General features: G+C 35.2%; 1 protein-coding gene across 1 annotated transcript in view; it reads left to right on the forward strand.

The window, feature by feature from the left end:
* The window catches only part of KIAA1109 (KIAA1109 ortholog), a 311,628-nt gene that overhangs the window by 44,233 nt on the left and 247,815 nt on the right, over positions 1-19,580 (forward strand). Inside the window, exons 6-11 of the mRNA XM_042781736.1 lie at positions 5,045-5,126; positions 5,522-5,715; positions 7,766-7,845; positions 10,054-10,204; positions 18,333-18,489; positions 18,908-18,986. Coding sequence (XP_042637670.1) covers positions 5,045-5,126; positions 5,522-5,715; positions 7,766-7,845; positions 10,054-10,204; positions 18,333-18,489; positions 18,908-18,986 — 743 coding nt within the window. The remainder of the gene's footprint in view (positions 1-5,044; positions 5,127-5,521; positions 5,716-7,765; positions 7,846-10,053; positions 10,205-18,332; positions 18,490-18,907; positions 18,987-19,580) is intronic.

A 19,580-nucleotide genomic window follows, 5' to 3' on the forward strand; every position in this document is an offset into this window, starting at 1 on the left:
TGCTTTGCTTATCCGAGGTCTCTTTCCTTTCCATATAAAGTTAGTGATCATTTTTTCCATATCCCTAAAGAATGTTGATGGGATCTGGATTGGGGTCTTTTGCAGCAAATTTGCCCATTTCATGTCCTTTAATTTCTTGACTGCTGTTTCCCCTCGTAGGTGTTGATTGTGGATCCAAAGAAAATGAAATCTTTGACAACTTCAGTCTTCTTGCATACACACATATACCTAAATAAGGTATATATGCAAATATATGATTTTGTTTTGTGTTTTTAAAAAATCATATATGGGTACATATACTTTTTATGTAGTAGTATATCTTAAAGATCCTTATGTGTTTGTATGTATGTTGTTGTTAGATGCTGACAAGCTGCCAAACTGGCTCTGACTCATAGAGACCCTGTACAATAGAATGAAACACTGTCCAGTCTTGCACCATCCTCAAAATCCTTCCTGTGTTTAAGCCCATCATTGTAGCCACTGTGTCAATCCATCTCCTTAAGGGTCTTCCTCTTTTTCACTGACCTTCTACTTTACCAAGCATGATATCCTTCTCCAGAAACTGGTCCCTTCTGACAACATGACCAAAGTAGATGAAATGAAATCTGGTCATTGTCACTTCCAAGGAGCACTCTGGCTGCACTTCTCCTTTTTTTTATTTTATCTTTTTAAAATTTTGATTGATTGATTGATTGATTGTGATTTGGGTGAAAACTTACAGAGCAAATTCACTTTCCATACAGCAGTTCACATGCACTTTGTCTCATGACATTGACTACGATTTACCACAATGCAACAGCTCCCCTCCCACTTCCTCCCGATAGTTACCTCTTCCCTGTGTCCATCCCTCCATGAACTCCTGCCCCCTAAGCTGTCTCCCTGTGTATAAGCAGCCCTTCTTTTTTCCGTGATTTTTTCTTCTAAGGAGTGTATCTACCTCAGGTGAATGGTCAACTCATATGCCTGTCTTTTGTTTGGTTTGAAGCCACTGGTGTGGGTATAATTCCAGACCTGAAGGGCAGCTAGGGACCATAGTCTCAGTGGTTCCACCAGGCTCTATTGGATGGCTGCACTTCTTCCAGGACAGATTTGCTTGTTCTTTGGCAGTCCATGGAATTTTCAGTGTTCTTTGCCAAGACCACAATTCAAAGACATTAATTCTTCTTTGATCTTCCTTATCCATTGTCCAGATTTCACACCCATATGAGGCTATTGAAAATAACCGTGGCTTGGGTTTGGCACACTTTAGTCTTCAAAGTGACATTTTTGCTCTTTGACACTGTGTAGAAATCCCTTGCAGCACATTTGCCCAGTGTAATACAACCTCTGATTTCTTAACTGATGCTTCCGTGGGTATTGATTATACATCCAAGTAAAATGAAATCTTTGGTAACTTCAGTCCTTTCTCATTTATTATGATGTTGCCTACAGGTCCAGTTTTGAAGATTTTTTTTTTTTTTTTTTATGTTGAGGTGTAATTCATACGGAAGACTATATCTTTTATCTTCATCAATAAGTGCTTCAAGTCATCTTCACTTTCAGAAAGCAAGTTTGGATCATCTTCATATCACAGGTTGTTAATGAATCTTCCTCCAGTCCTGATGCTGGCTTCTCAGATTATTTACTCAGCATACAGATTGAATAAGTATGATGAAAGAGTACAACCCCCTTATACACCCTTCCTGATTTTAATCAGTTCAGTGTCTCTTGTACAAACGACAGCCTCTTGGTGTATGCACAGGGTCTTCATGAGCACAATTAAGAGTTTTAGAATACCATTCTTCGCAGTGTTATCCAAAATGTATTATGTTCCACACAGTTGAAGGCCTTTGCATAGTCAGTATAACACAGATAAACATCTTTCTAATACTCTTTGCTTTCATCCAAGATCCATCTGACATCAGCAGTGATATCCCTCTTTCTACATCATCTTCTGAATTCAGCTTGAATTTTGGAAGTTCCTGTTAATATACTACTGCAACTGTTTTTTAAATTATCTTCAGCTAAATTTTACTTGTATGTTATATTAATGATACTGTTTGATAATTTCCAAATTCTTTTGGATCACCTTTCTTTGGAATGGGCACACATATTGATCACTTCCATTTGGTTGGCCAGGTAGCTGTCTTCCAAATTCCTGACATAAATGAATAAGTACCTCCAGCATTGCATCCATTTTGTTGACATGTCTCAATGAGTGTTCCTTCATTTTGTGAAGCCTGAGTTTTCTCCAGTTCCTTCAGTGCAGCTTGGATTTCTTCCTTCAGTGCCATTGGTTCTTGATCATATGCTGCCTCCTGAAATGGTAGAACATCGACCAATTCTTTTTGATACAGTGACACTGTATTCTGCCATCTTTTTCATGCTTCCTGCATCATTCAATATTTTCCTCATAGAATCCTTCAATATTGCAACTTGAGGCTTGAATTTTTTCTTCAGTTCTTTCAGCTTGGGAAATAAGCTGAGTGTGTTCTTTCTTTTTGGTTTTCTGACTCCAGGTCTTTGTGTATTTCATTATAATACTTTACTTTGTCTTCTTGAGCTGCCTTTTTAAATCTTCTGTTCAGCTCTGTTATTTCATTATTTCTTCTATTCACTTTAAGTAGTCCATGTTCAAGAGCAAGTTTCAGAGTCTCTTCTGACATCCATTTTGGTCTTTTCTCCTTTGTTGTCTTTTTAATGACCATTTGCATTCTTCTTGTATGATGTTCTTGATGTCATCCCACAATTTGTTTGATCTTTGGTCATTGGTGTTCTAGAGTGTCAAATTTATTCTTAGATGATTTCTAAATTCTGGTGTGATATACTCAAGGTTGTATTTTACCTCTTGTGGACTTGTTTTAATTGTCTTCAGCTTCAGCTTGAACTTGCATATGAGCAGTTGTCGGTCTGTTCCACAGTCAGCTCCTGTCCTTGTTTTGACTAGTGATATTGAGCTTCTCCATTGCTTCTTTTCACAGATGTACTTGACTTGATTCCTGTGTATTCTGTATAGTGAGGTCCACTTGTATAGTTTTCATTTATGTTGTTGCAAAAAGGTATTTGTAATCATTAAGTCAATGGTTTTGCAAAATTCCATCATGTGATCTCCAGCGTCATTTCTGCCACCAAAGCCATATTTTCCAACTTCTGATGCTTCTTCTTTGTTTACAACTTTCATGTTCCATACCTCAGTAGTTATCAATACATCTTGGTTGCATGTGTGGGAAATTTCAGACTGCCTAAGTTGGTAAAAATCTTCTATTTCTTCATCTTTACCTTTGGTCGTTGATGTGTAAATTTGAATAATAGTAGTATTGATTGGTCTTCCTTGTAGGTGTATGGATATTATCCTGTCACTGATAGCACTGTACTTTAAAATAGATCTCAAAATGATCTTTTTTGATGATGAATGTGACACCAGTCTTCTTCCATTTGTCATTCCTGAAATAGACCAAATGATTATCTGACTCAAAGTGGCCTGTACCAGTCCCTTTCAGCTCACTAATGTCTAGCTTATTGATCTTTATACATTCCATTTAATTTTTGACAACTTCCATTTCTCCTAGATTCATACTTCATACATTCTACCTTCCCATTATTAATGAATGCTTGCAACTGTTTATTCCCATTTTGAGTTCTGCCCCATCAGCAAAGGTAGGTCCCCAAAGCTTTATTCTATCCACATTATTAAGGTCAACTGTACTTTGAGGAGACAGCGCTTCTCCATTCGCATTTTGAGTGCCTTCTAACCTGCGGGGCTCATCTTCCAAGAGTATGTTAGTCATTGTTTCAGGGCTATTCATAAAGTTTTCCAGGAATACATCAGATGGTGTTTTACTGCTATTCATGAGGTTATCAGTGGCCAAATCATTGAAAAATGGATGGCTCCATTCTTTTTCTCGGTCTTTCTTAATTTGGATGCTCCACGGAAAGCTGTCCACTATGGGTGACCCTGCGGTTTTGAAATATCAGTGGCATAGCTTCCAGTGTCACAGCACAGCCACCCTAGTATGACACACTGACAGACTAGTGGTGGATTTGTATATATAGCTCTACTTTATTTTTAAAAATGTTACTATACACCAGAGATCTGCAAACTTTGGCCCGCAGGTTAAATATGGGCCACCTCCTGTTTCTGTAAAGTTTTATTGGAACATAAAACATAAAAACAAACTCACTGCCACCGAGTTGATTCCAACTGATAGTGACCCCTCCTTGGGTTTCTGAGGCATATCTCTGTGGAAGTAGATTGCCCAATCTTCCTTCCAAGGAGTGGCTGGTAGGTTTGAACTGCCACCCTTCTGGTTAGCAGTCAGATGACTTAGACACTATGCCACCAGAGCTCCCGTATTGGCACATGGACATACCCCTTTGTTTATAGATTGGCTATGTCTGTTTTTGTGTTGGAGTGGGAGAGCTGGCACATAAAGCCTAAAATACTTAACATCTAGAGTGCTACAGAAAAAGTTTGCTGATTCTTTATAATAAATGAGAAAGAACTGAAGACTGTTGCTTAAATGAGATATAGTGCTAGTGGGCTTACATGGCTCCAGGGAGGTGAGAAGAGTCAGCACTAGGATGATAATACTAGAAATGAAAAAGTGAGCAAGATAAGAGATGCCATGAAGGAAGGTGAGCTTTGTAATAGGCCATCTGTAATGGTGAATGAAGAGGTAGGAAGCATAAACAAAAGAAATAAAAGATAACAGTAAACTCTGAGTCTTTGTTTAAAAAAAAAAAAAAAACAGCTGGTGGAAATCTCAGACAAAGTCTATGGGGTGAACTCTTCTGAAGTAAAAATAAGGAGTTGAGTTTTAGAGTTTGGTGTGAATTTGGTATAACTGAAAGATACCCAAGTGAAGTTACTCTGCTGTCAAATAAAGAATGTGAAGCTGTCAAGAGAAGAGAGGTCCGAATTTTAGATGTAGACTTGCAAGTAGTTTGTCAGATGTGTTTGGAGAAGTACACCTGATGTTAGGAAGATATCTTGGGAGGAGGTCAATTGTATCCTCATGTATTTTAAGTTTTTCTTGTTTATGTTAGTTTTATTTGTCCCTCTCAGAGTTAAAGTAAAAACAGAATCTCATGACCCCACGTCTTCCTGGAGATCACTTATTCCAGTCATAAAGGTCAATGTGAGCACAGTAAGTAAATTCTGCCATAATTATTGTTTAGTGGGTTAATAATGTAGAACTTTTATTTGAGGAATTTATTTTTGCAAATGTAATTTTCACCTAGGAAAGGAAAGTAATTTTATGAAGTTTTTTTGGTTCCTATTTCCATAACGTGTGAAAGGATTATTTCAACACCAATACTATTTTAACACATATTTATTAGACCTTAAAGGCCGTTTATTCACAAGTGTTTACATTTTTTAAACACTGGTGTAAATTGACCAGTAAGATAACTTAAATAATGTATAGTGCTAAAGTGGAATCATTTAGTTGGTACTTGAATATATTTTTTCTTAGGTCAGCTAAGGGGAAAAAAAAATATGGCCAGTAAAGCATGTATAATATGTCTTTCATCTATTTTTTAGGGGCGTTTGGCCTTTGGGAATCATTACCAACCTCAAACTCTATGCATCAACTTTGATGATGCCTTCTTAACTTATACTACAAAACCACCTTCAAGTCACCTTGACCAATTTATGCATATTGTGAAAGGAAAGCTTGAAAATGTTCGAGTCATGCTTGTTCCTAGTCCAAGATATGTGGGTCTTCAAAATGATGAGTAAGAAAGTCTTATTAAAAAAATAAGAAGTAACTTTTTTATATCTAATACAGATTGTCAACTAGAATTTATAGCATCCTCTTCATTTCTTTTCTACAAATTGCATAGTAATTAGGTTCTCTGTAAGAGCAATAAGAGTGTAGTCCTACTTTATAGAATAAATAAATATTTTGTCAGCTAATAAACTCTAATTTTAAGTATTTTTCTGCATGATTATAGGTATAATTTTTCTACCCATTTCTCTTCCTACTCACTGTATTTGGGAAGCTTACTTTGGGCAATTCAACTCTGATGTATGTATGTTAGAAAATACACATTACAAGGTGGGTTTTTGTTTCCAGAAGGAATGAGTCATTGTAAATTCAAGAAATTCGTTGTCATGAAGTTTCATTTTGAGTGAGTGAAAAGTTTAAGATTGAATTAAAATTGCTTTTGGAAATTACTGAAATTAGGATGATACAGTTTTGAGACCCATGCCAAATATTTTTTATTTTACCTTTCTATATTTTCTTTTTTTTTTTACTAAAGTAGGTCCTTGTGCTTAGGAGGCACATTGTGTGAATGATGCACACTAAACTCACAGTCAGTGTAATGAGAAGTTTAAGCACAAGTGAACTGAGACCCTGAAGAAACAACAGATAATAACTCCCTTCTGACTCCAGGCTACACACTCATGGGGGGATCATGATACTGATACTATTCTCACTCTCTTTTCATTTTTTGTGAATGAGATTCTGTGGTTGAATTAATGTAACTTAAGTGCTCATCTGATGAGTGTCTGTTATAACGCAGAGCTCCCATCTATATGCATAAAAACCAAACTCACTGCCTTGGAGTTGATCCTGACTCATAGCAACCCCTCCTTGGGTTTCTGAGGTAGCATCTCTATAGAAGTAGATTGCCCAGACTTCCTTCTGAGGAGTGACTGGTGGGTTTGAAGCATGAGTATTCCTTTTTAGTCCCAACTCTTGCTGGCTTGGTATTACACTGTCCAGAGATTGGCTAGAGTGATAGAGATTTTTTTCCACTTGAGTCCTGTGGTGGCTGTGGGTTTACCTACACTCACTTTCCACGATCATGGACTTTGCTGTGTATCTTCTGGGCTATGGGCTATGCACATAATTCTATATTTATGGGTAAAAACTGTTCTGCTATTTAGAAGGCTGGTGGCTCAAACCCACGAGCCACTCCTCGGAAGGAAGATTGGGCAATCTACTTCGGTAGTGATACTGCCTCAGAAACCTAAGGAAGGGTCACTATGAGTCGAGGGTCGACTCGATGGCAGTGAGTTTGGTGTGTAAAATGACTGAAAATTTTATTTTGCACCCTTCAAAGAAAGTGTGGAGAATAACTCTTAGGAAGTTAAGCCTAACCTTTGTCATTTAATACATATTTAGAAGAAGTTTGGTGAATTTGTATATGAAATTATATATGGTATTATCTATTATTGAGAGTGAAGTTTATTTTGATGTAGAGGAAGATATTGTAGTGTATGACAAAGATAAAAGTTACTAAATCAAAGTAGATAAAGATTAGTAGTTATGTAGAAAGTTCATTGAAGGTGTTAATGATTAAAGTGACTTAATATTTTTTTTTTCTTATTTAATGTTTCCGAATTATTATACTTTATTTACAGGTAGATACAATAGTTTTTATTTAGAATGTTTTTAGTCTAATTTTAATTTTTGTTGCACATCCAGACTATGATTATTTTGTTCCAGTGTTTCTATTCCTCTATTGCACTTACTTAAACTTTGTTTTAAATTGATTTCTTTCATTCAAAACAAATTTAAAAATACTTTTTTTTTTCCTCGAACTAATTTACTGATAAAAAAGTTTTCAGTACCATTTTATTTATATCCAGTTATGTACAGTTTGGAAGAATTATTGTGATGTGAATGATGTTTTTTTCCCTTTCGAGTTACTACAGATGATACACTTTTTAGTACTTTATTTTTATTTTGATCTATGGCTGTAATTAACTAGGATAATGAACATTTTTGTATTCTGCAGATGTATTTAGTTCGCACCTTTCTCCTTCTCTCTATAGACCACCAAGATTAATGGGAGAAGGTTTTGTGGTGATGCAGTCAAATGATGTTGACATCTATTACTACATGGATGAGCCAGGTATTACTGGATTTTGAAAAGTTTTATAGCTATAATTCTGATTCTTTCAAATGCTGATGTTTAACTGTATCTTACCTAGGATATAAATAAGCATGAATCAATAGTAAATGTGGATATGAGAGTGCCTGCCTAAGAAATGCCTGTTATTTTTCAAAAGTTGAATATAACTTTTAGTATTTATAGACTGAAATAGAACAGTATAGTGATCCATCCTCCAAATTCTATTTTCACAGAAATACCTAAAAAATTGACCATGAGTGAAAACCCTTAGAGCATGTCATTATAGTTAAGGTAGTTCATTTCAGCTTAGGAAAAAAAATGAAACATAGTATGTTGGATTTGAGGCTTGAAGTTTAAAGAGTGAAATTCAGTTAGTTACCATGCTTCACAGATGTCTTCAATATTATTAAAATATCTAAACATTGAATTTTTAGTCTACCTTTTCTACTTCTGATCTTTTTATTCCATGCTCAGGAAAAACAAAATGCCACTTTATATTTCTGTGTATTAATTATAATGCAACAGCTGTATGGGTTATATATTTTTAAGTTCAAAGGCAGCAATTTTCAAACTCTAGTGTGTTAATTCCTAGGGGTTGCTGTGACCTCTCAGAGGGTTTGTGAGGTCAGATATTTTCATAATGAAACTAGGATGTTATTTCCCCTTTTCATCATGTTGACATTTGCCCTGATGTTGCAAAAACAGAAATAGCTATCTTGCTGATGCTTCAGCACAAATCAAGACAGTGGCTCCAAACTCTCCTAGCGTAGTTACTGGGTTTTGCACTGCTACACACTCACAGAATAACAAAGCAAAACAAAAAATGTGCTGATTTTACTTTAAAATGCCTTTAATTAAACAGGGTGTTACTAATTTTATCAAATCTTGACCCTTGGTAAAATCATGTTATTATCTGGTATAACAAAATGGGAAGTACATATAAAGGACTTATGTTGCATACCAAAGTATGCGAGTGTCCTGAGGAAAAGCACTTAAGTGTGATTGAAATGCAGTCTGAACTATTTGCTTATCCAAGTAATACCATTTTTACTTGAAAGAGCAGCTAACAGACAAACTATGATTTTGAGCTTTCAAGTAGAAATTGGAATTTTGGAAAACTTGTATCTGCTACTGTGAGTTTAGCAGATTCCCAATAATTAATTTTTTTTTTTAAATCATGGTGACATTAACAAAAGTAATCTTAAAAATATTTTATAGTTAAATTTCTCAGGATTTGGAAAACATTTGTATAACCCTGAATTGATACTTTCTGAATGACCAATGCATTTTATAAATCATGCATGGGTAAAAATGTATTCAAAATGAAAGAGAGACCAATAAATAGATTTTAATGTAACAGAGTATGAAAAGCTCAATGATAGGGTTTCAAGATCCACATTGCAACTAATATTTATGTAACTACCACCTGTTGAATTTCGACATAGTATCAAAGATACTAGATTTGTATACTAATACTAATACTATACTAATACTAATACTAGACATAATATCAAAGAAGAACATTCAAAATTATCTGGAAAAGCTATTAAAATAAGCCCCAGAACCAAACACACTGCTGTGAAGTACATTCAAACTCATAGCAACCTTTTAGGACAGAGTAGAATTACCCCATAGGATTTCCATGTGTATAAATATTTACAGAAGCTGACTACCACATCTTTCTTCTGTAGAGTGGCTGGTGGCTTCAAGCTGCTGACCTTTCAGTTAGCAGCCAAGTGCTTAAACCACCAGTCTTAATTTGTATGAGACCAGATTTTCTTCAAATGCTGCAACAATAGAATGAATGTAGAAGTAGATACAAGAATCTGCCATTTTCTATTACACTAGACATTAAGATTTGCCAAAATATAAAACAATACCAAGCTTTTCACCAAGTTTTTTTAAAATTTGTTTTAGGAAATATAATTGTTTTTCATTAAAATATGTTATGTTAACATGTAATGGGTTTATTATTATAATTTTTTAAAATAATTAATACATATTTTTAAATTCCTGAATTTTAATTTTGAATACATAAAAAAATTAATAGATGTAATTCACATGAACAAGAATTCTTTGGGATCCTTAGTAATTTTTAAGAGTGTAAAGAGTTATTGAGATCAAAAAGTGTGAGAGCCATTGATTTAAGGAAACTTTTTAATGGCAATTTTAATTAATTGCCTTTATATGGTATATTCTGCAATATAGGGATTGTTCCAGAAGAAACAGAAGAAAATATTGAAGAAGAAATGAGTAGTGAGGATTGCAAATTGCAAGACTTACCTCCATGTTGGGGACTGGATATAGTGTGTGGTAAAGGAACAGATTTCAACTATGGACCTTGGGCTGATAGGCAGAGGTACTTGAATAAATTAAAATTTTTAATAGATCATTCAAATGTATTGAGATACCAATATTATTTTTATTGAAAATGACTTTAATATTTTTATAAACTATTTCATTATGGAAAGGTATGATTATCACTAAACTTTTTTTATCTAAATAATAACTTGCTTGTAGAGATATTGGCAGAAGTAATTTTGAAAACTTACAAAAGTGATGACAAATGAGCAGTTTATTTATTGATTTCTTTGTTTTGTATTTAGTCAGCAATGGTTTATTTATTGACTTCTAGTATATGCCAGGGATTGTTGGAGAAATGGGAATTCAGAAATAAAAGATATACATAGTTTAGTTCTGAAACCAAAACCCACTGCCATTGAGTTGCTTTCAACACCTAGTGACCCTGTTATGACAGAGTAACTGCTCCATAGAGTTGACAAGGCTGTATTCTTTATGGAAACAGACTACCACATCTTTCTTCTCCCGAGCACCTAGTGGGTTCCAACCTCTGACCTTTCGGTTTGCAGCTGAGCATAAGCCAAAGAGTTTTGCTATACTAGAGCAGAGTCTCGATGAAGAACTTATATACTTAATATATATAAGTATATACTTATATACTTTATGCTGACTCTTGATGTACTGAATTGTTTTATTCTTCATAGTATAAAAAAAAGAAACACTACCTACCTAACTTTAGAAGACTTACTACTTTATCAAGTCCTATGTTCTATTAATCTTCACATATAAATATATAAGAAACTTGGCATATTAAGTACCCTATTTGACAACTGTGTAGTAATTGAGTAACTAGACTTATTATTTGAGTAATTTTTATGATACACTAATAACATACTTCACCAAGTTTTGAGTTAGGTTAGTTATTAAGCTTGAAAGTAAACAGAAAATAAATTTTCTGGTTAGCAAGCAAATAATTTTCACATTACTAGATTTTAATTTTCCTTCTACAATTATGTTTTCCCACCATAAGCCATGCTATATTTACTGTTTGGCAGTTGAAAATGAAGACTTCTTACATTTCATTAATTAGCAAAACTAAATCTATTTCAAGTATATTCTGAAATCTCAAGAAAAATTCATTGCTTTTTTTTTTGGCTGGCAAAACAGTTCTATAATGTTATATTTGAGAGGAAAAAACTTAATGCTTTATTATAGACATATGAAGTATTTTTATATTTCTAGCACTCTACTAAAGTGATCCTTCTTAAACTAAATTGAATTTTATGTTTTTAAAAAGTATTGTGATACTTATTAAAACCCAAACTAAAATTTTTATATAGTCGTGTTCACTTTGGACATGGTCTTTGTATTACATACAGAAATAACACTGAAGTTAATGTGAAAGAGAAACGTGTTTTAATTTATTTTCAGATGCATTTATTTTACTCATGTAGTTTTATTTGTCATTTCACTTAGATGTACAAATTGTGCATTTCCTCTTGCATACCATTTCCTTTTCCCCTTCCCCATATTGAATTTCTTCACAAATATGAACTGAAGTCAGAAATAAATAGAAACTCAGTTTTCTTATCATGCTTCTGTTAATAGAAGAAGTATCAGTTCTTGTGTTATTGGATAGCAATTGTTGGTCTTTAATGTGACATGGCAGACCTTTTAGCTTATTTATTTTGGTGTCACTTCTATCACTTTTACATGACTTTATGAATCCTGAGTATGTCATTCAGTATTTTCCTTCATGATATTTTCTTCTTTCTTTTTATTTCTTTTTAACAATTTTCTTGATATACTCTGGTAGCATAGTGGCTAAGGCACTTGACTGCTAACCAGAAGGCTGGCGGTTCAAACCCACCAGCCACTCCTCGGAAGGAAGGTTGGGCAATCCTACTTCCGTAGTGATACTGCCTCGGAAACCCAAGGAGGGGTCGCTATGAGTCAGGGCTGACTTGACGGCACATAACAACAACAACAACATTTGAAATTATAACATTACTAGAATTGAACTTATAACTTAGATGATAATGCAAACATTTCTGACTTTGGTGTTTTATAGCTTTCACTTATATTTTCATGCTTGATCTCATAACCAAATAAGATACACAGGACAGGTGTGGTTATCTCATTATAACTACAAGTAAATGGACATTCAGATGGTTTCTGTGATTTGGGGCACATAGTGAAGCTACAACATCTAGAGTGAAGATTCTAACCAGCTCTTCAAATCCACTGCTCTTTCCATTATATCCTGCAATCCAACTTGTAGTTCTTGAACATCTGATGGTCACACTAGGGCTTTTGTCTGTAATGTTCTTAATTTTACAGGTTTGTGAATCTCAGCCAAAACATTTGCAGGACTTTATTTTCCTTTCCCACCACTTGGCTGTCAGCTTGTTATATTGTGGTAGCTTGCATGTTGTTGTGATGCTGGAAGCTGTATGTGGTGCAGTGAATTACTTGATCTGGGTTTTCTAGCCATATAGTTTGTAACTACCACCAGATTACTGGGAGGGACCATGCCAGCAAGATGTGTAGAATTCTGATGTTGGGATGGGTTAGTTTCATCAGTCTGCTAGGCTTAAAATGAGCCCTCCTGCAGACAGAGAGGGGATCTCACTGCCATCAAGACAGAAGAGCTGGGGGTGAAGTGGAGCATGTGCTTTGGACCTGATAATCCCTGTGCTGTACCTCCTTGGTAGAGATGACCCGTTGGAGACCCAGCTGAGAATCCAAGAGACATGAGACGGAGCGGTGGGCTTTCCGGCCCACAGAGTGAGAAAGTTGAGAGCCTTTGAGCAGGAGGCTTGCTGGCAGAGTGGGGTGCATGTAGGTGTATCGGGAGAGCTAAAAGAGCTTTGTACCCCTTGCCTGAGCAGGGCAGAGGCCAGAGGACAGAGAGGCATCCTGAGGGCATAGCAGAGGAGAGACTGTTCGGATCAAAGAATTGTATCCTAAGTGCTTCCTTGAACCTGAATTTGTAACCTTTTACTTCCCTAATAAACCCCATAATTATAAATTTTATCTGTGAGTTTTGTGTGACCATTGCAATGAATTATTAGTAGCATAGTGCCTAAGCACTTGACTGCTAACCAGAAGGCTGGTGATTCAAGCCCACCAGCCACTCCTTGGAAGGAAGATGGGGCAATCTACTTCCGTAGTGATACCGCCTCGGAAACCCAAGGAGGGGTTGCTATGAGTCGGGTCCGACACGACGGCACATAACAACAACAACAACAACAAGTAGAGAAGTAGTAAGTGCTGAGGGAGGGATGGTTGGTGTCAGAATTAGTAAAATTGCTGGAGGGTGGTGGCATATCTGGCCTCATGGGATTAAGCCTTGGGCTGTTGATAGTGATTCTGTCTCCCTCTTATGAAGTTAGAGGAGGTCAGAAGATGCTGCCTTCATGTCCTTTTTGCATTATACCATCAATATTTCAAATACCAGCAGAGTCACTCATGGTGGATGTATTTTAGCAGAGCATTCAAAGTAAGACATACTAACAAGAAAGACCTGATCTTCTGGGGGAAAAAAAAAATTAGTGAAAATCTAATGTAATAGCAGTTTATTATTGTCTGATACAGTGCTTAATGATGAGCCCTAGTTGGAAGGCACTCACACTACAACTAGATAAGAGCTGCCTCCTCACAGTAGAGTTGACTTTAATGACATGGCTAGAGTAAAGCATTTGAGACTTACATTTGTTGATGTGGCATGACTCAAAATGAGAAGAAACTGCTGCAAACATCCATTAATAATTAGAACATGGAATGTATGATGTATGAATGTAGAAAAAAATGGAAGTAACCAAAAATGAAGTGAAATGCATAAAGATTAATACCTTAGGCATTTGAGTCAGACAGTCAGATGGTGTACTATGTTGGGAATGACATACTGAAGAGGAATGGTGTCACATTCATTGTCAAAAATGCTATTTCAAAATTTATCCTGAAACATAACTCTGTCAGTGATAGGATAATATCCCTGTGCCTACAAGGTCTACTATTCTAATTTATGCAACAGTTACTTATACCAAAGTTGAAGATATTGAAGATTTTTTCTAATATCTGCATACTGAAATTGAGCACATATGCAATCAAGATGCATTACTAATGATTAGTGATTAGAATGTGAAAATTGGTAACAAAGAAGAAGGATCGGTAGTTGGAAAGTAGGGCCTTGGTGATAGAAACAATACCTGAGATAGAATGATAGAATTTTGTAAGACCAACTACTTACTCATTGCAAATACCTTTTCTCAGCAACATAAATAACACCTTTACATGTGGACCTTACCAGATGGAATATACAGGAATCAGATCCACTTCATATGTGGAAAAAGATGCTAGAGAAGCTCAATATCATCAGTCAGAATGAGGACGGGCTGACCATGGAATGGACAATCAATTGCTCTTATGCAAATTCTAGTTGAAGCTGAAGAAAATTAAAACAAGTCCACAAGAGGCAAAGTACAACCTTGAGTATATCTCACCTGAATTAAGAGACTATCTCAAGAATAGATTTGGCACGTTGAACACTAATGACCAAAGACCAAACAAGTTGTTGGATGACATCAAGAACACCATACAGGAAGAAAACAGAATGTCGTTTAAAAGATAGGAAAGGAAGAAAAGACCAAAATGGATGAAACTTGCTCTTAAAGAAAAGCAATGATGATGTAGAAGAGTGGAACAGAAGATTTGAAAGGGTGGCTTGAGAAGAATAAGTATTATAATGAAATGTGCAAATACCTGGAGTTAGAAAATCAAAAGGGAAGAACATCCTGCACGTTTTTCAAGCTGAAAGAAGTAAAGAAAAAAAAAATTCAAGTCTTGAGTTGCAACTTTGAAGGTTTCTATGGGTAAAATATTGAATGACACAGGGAGCATCAAAAGAAAATGGAAGAACTACACAGTCATTGGACTGAAAAAAAATTGCTTGATGTTCAGCCATTTTAGGAAGTATCATATGACCAAGAACCAGTGGTACTGACAGAAGTTGTCCAAGCTACGCTGAAAGCACTGGTGAGAAACAAAGCTCCAGGAGTTGATGGAATACCATTTGAGATGTTTCAACAAACAGATACAACACTGGAAGCACTCATTCATCTATGTGAAGAAATTTGGAGGATGGCTACCTGGGCAACTGACTGGAAGAGATCCATATTTGCACCCGTTCCAAAGAAAGGTGATCCAACAGAATGTAGAAATTATTGAACAGTATCGTTAATATCACATGAAGTAAAATTCAAAAATGGTTGTAGCAGTATAGCAACAGGGAACTGCCAGAAATCCAAGCTGAATTCAGAAGAGGACATTCAATAAAGGATATCATTGTTGATGTTAGATGAATCTTGGCTGAAGGTAGAGAATATAAGAAAGATGTTTGCCTGTGTTTTATTAACTATGCAAAGGCATTCAACTAAGTGGATCATAACAAATTATGAGTAACATTTTGAAGAATGGGAATTCCAGAATACTTAATTGTGCTTATGTGGAAACTACATAAACCAAGAGGTAATTGTTCTAACAGAACAAAGGGATACTGCATGGTTTAAAATCAGGAAAGATGTGTGTCAGGGTTGTATCCTTTTACCATACTTATTCAGTCTTTATGCTTAGCAAATAATCTGAAGAAGAATGAGGCATAAAGTTGAAGGAAGGCTTATGAACAGCATGTGGTATGCAGATGACACAACCTCACTTGCTGAAAGTGATGATGACTTAAACACTTACTGATGAAGATGAAAGACTACAGCCTTCAGTATGGATTTCACCTCAACATAAAATGAAAATCCTCACTACTGGATCAATAAGCAACATCATGATAAATGGAGAGAAGATTGAAGTTGTCAAGGATTTCATTTTACTTGGATCCATGATCAATAGCCATGGAAGCATCAGTCAAGACATTAAAGGACATATTGCATTGGACCAGTCTGCTGTAAAAGACCTCTTTAACGTGTTAAAAGACAAAGATGTCACTTTGAGAACTAAGGTATGCCACACCCAAGCCATGGTCCACACTCACGCCATGGTCTTTTCAGTCACCTCATATGCATGCAAAATCTCATCAGTGAATACAGAAGACCAAAGAAGAATTGATGCCTTTGAATTATGGTGTTGGCAAAGAATTAAATACAGCATGGACTGGCAGAAGAACAAACAAATCTGTCTTGGAAGAAGTATAGCCAGAATACTCTTAAAGTGAGAATGACAGGACTTCATCTCATGTACTTTGTATATGTTATCAAGAATTCTGGTCTCTGGAGAAGAATATCATGCTTGGCTTAGTAGAGAGTCAGCAAGAAAGAGGAAGACCCTTGTCTTAGTTACCTAGTGCTGCTATAAGAGGATGGGAGCTCTGGTGGCGTAGTGCCTAAGGCTATAAGGAATACCACAAATGGATGATATTAAGAAGCTGAGATTCATTCTTTCACGGTTTAAAACCAAACTAAATTCATTACTGTCAGGTCGATTGTAACGCATAGTGACCCCTTGGGAGGGTGGTAGCTCTACAGAAGTAGACTGCCCAGTTTTCTTTCCGAGGAGTGGCTGTTGGGTTTGAACCACCAGTCTTCTGGTTAGCAGTCAGATGCCTTAGGCACTACACCACCAGAGAAATCTGAATTCAGGGCACTAACACTAGAGGAAAGCTTTCTCTCTCTGTTGGCTCTTAATTTAGGAGGAAGGTCCTTGTTCCTTTCAGCATCTGTGGGCGTGGCATTCTTTTGAGATCTGCATGTGTCTTGGCATTAATTTTCCTCTATGTGTAGGAGGTTCCCAGTGCAGGGACCCTGGGTCCAAAGGGCTCACTCTACTCCTAGCTCTACTTTCTTGTTAGTTGGTTCCTCTCATCTCTGCTAGTTTGTTTAATCTCTTTTACATCCTAAAATAGATTGACTCTCAAGATACAGCCTAATCCTGGAAATTGTATCTTGCTTCGTTAACATAACTATCCCTTATCCTGCCTCAATAACATCATAGAGGTTAGGATTTACAACATATAGAATAATTATATCAGATCCAAAAATGGAGGAAAATTAAATAATACTGGGAATCATGGCCTAGCCAAGTTGCCACAAAGCCTATAACAACCCTTAATGAAGTGGATTGACATAGTGGCTGCAACATTGGGCTCAAATATAGCAACAGTTGTAAGGATGGTGCTCAATGGGGCATTGTTATTTTTCCACTGTACATAGTTTCACTGTGGTCGTCACCAACTTGACATCACCTAACTTTAACATTTTCTTTTTATACATTTTAATGTAATGATGACAAATTTTAATGTGCACTGGTTCAATGTGTACATTTTATTCTCTTCATCTAATTTTTTCTAGTCTTACATATTTCCTGTCAGTATTTTCTGTCACAGATTACTCTTTCCTCAATCCTTGCTGTTTAAAAGCCAAACTGGTACCATCTCTCAGTGCATGAGTAACAGTGTATTGTGTTGGTTCACGTGGATGATTCTGAATTGAAAATTTCTTGGATTCTTTCATCTTTGTCAAATGAGAGGATAGGCAAATACATCAGAACCTTAGCCTCAAATACCTGCTTACTTTTCATAAATCTATTGCTCTTTTATCCTCTTTTGTTGAAAATAAAATTATCCTATTTGTTGAAAATATAGTTATTATTAAAGTAGGAAAAAAATAATCACTTTTTCCACGTGGCACTCACTGCCAATTCTTTTCCATTATGTTCTCATTTAATCCTCAAGACTACTTTATGAAGTAGTTTATGTTATTCCAGTTTTACATATGGGGAAATAGGTCAAGTTTTCTCAGAAAGATTAAGTAACTTCTACAGGGTGGAATGATGATTCTAATTAAACTATCCTCCTTCAGTTGTTCCTTTGACATCTGGACGTTTATAGAACATCTTTAATTTCTCACAGTACGCTTAAAATTTAATCCTTCTTGTATCTCACTTACTAATAGTTTACCTATTCAGTGCTTGGAACTCATTGATCTCTGAAAGTATAAAACATTGGAGAAAACAATCTTTGTTCTGCTGAAAGAAAAGAGATTTGTGACTTTTAAAATTTCTTTTGTATTGTCTAATGAGATAGCAATAATAATATAAAGTTAGAATACTGACTTGGGATACTTATCAGAGATGCTTTTGTGTGAATAGCATGTCTTTATTCCTTCTATCTCCTTCTATAGAGATTGTTTATGGAAGTTTTTCTTTCCACCTGATTATCAAGTTCTAAAAGTTTCCGAAATTGCACAGCCTGGGAGACCAAGGCAGATCCTTGCTTTTGAACTACGGATGAATATTATTGCAGATGCTACAATTGACTTGCTGTTTACTAAAAATAGGGTAATTATTTGAAACAATGTAGTAGAAAATAATTAGTATTTAAAACTTGAACATTGATTTTTCTAGAGTATTTTTTGTGAGCAGTTCTGTACATAAGATTCATTTTTATGCACTTTTATCATCTCCCAAATTAATTGTATGTACATTATTTTCATCATATTTTTATTTAATGCTACAGAATGGAAATTAATTAATTAAGGATAATAGTCCTTTAACCTATATTCTGGTTCGTTTTTTCCCTTATATCTGGCCAAATTGTTTTAGCACATTTTTACTATAAATTTGAACTTTGTTCTTAGGAACTTTTGATAAATATTTAATATCATTGATAATTATTTTTCTTATATGATAATAAAAGTATAGATGATGGTACTATAAACACAATATTTTATATGAATTAATATTTTTATTTTGGTAGGAAACAAATGCTGTACATGTAAATGTAGGAGCTGGCTCATATTTAGAAATTAATATTCCAATGACAGTCGAAGAAAATGGTAAGCCACAATTATTATTTTTGTTTTAAATGATTGGAAGAAAAATAGTTAACGTATTAATAATACAGTTAGTAATCCATTTGGGCTAACATTAATGGGCCTTCTTTCAATTTCTTATTATATTGTGATGTGCCTTTAGTTATTAAGAGTAAATATTACATATTTAAAATATTTGAACACCAAGGCACAATATTTCTAATTAAGTCTTATATACTAGGCTTTCATTATACCTTATACATTGCTTTTGTAGGACTGAGCATAATTTGTTTAATGCATGTTTTTCCTGTTAGGGTACTGCTCCATGGGAACAGATGCTGTGTCTTTCTTTTCACTGGTATATCCCCTGCCATATGTTACAAATGCTGTAATTGCTTATGTGATAATAGGCCTTATCTTAGATTATGCTGTTAATAGATTTTTGTTAGGGAGTAAATTGAGTATTTTGAACATCATAACTTTATTAAAGTAGAATATTTCATGTTTCAGATATGAAATAATGCCCTGATCACTATACCAAAAACCAAACTCACAGCCATTAAGTTGATTTTGACTCTTAGTGGCCCCCTTTAGTTTTCTAAGGTGGTAAATCTTTAT

The sequence above is a fragment of the Orycteropus afer genome, unplaced genomic scaffold (genome assembly GCF_000298275.1).
Source record: "Orycteropus afer afer isolate SDZICR_OR568_19922 unplaced genomic scaffold, OryAfe1.0 scaffold00162, whole genome shotgun sequence".
In the NCBI taxonomy this organism is placed as follows: domain Eukaryota; kingdom Metazoa; phylum Chordata; class Mammalia; order Tubulidentata; family Orycteropodidae; genus Orycteropus; species Orycteropus afer.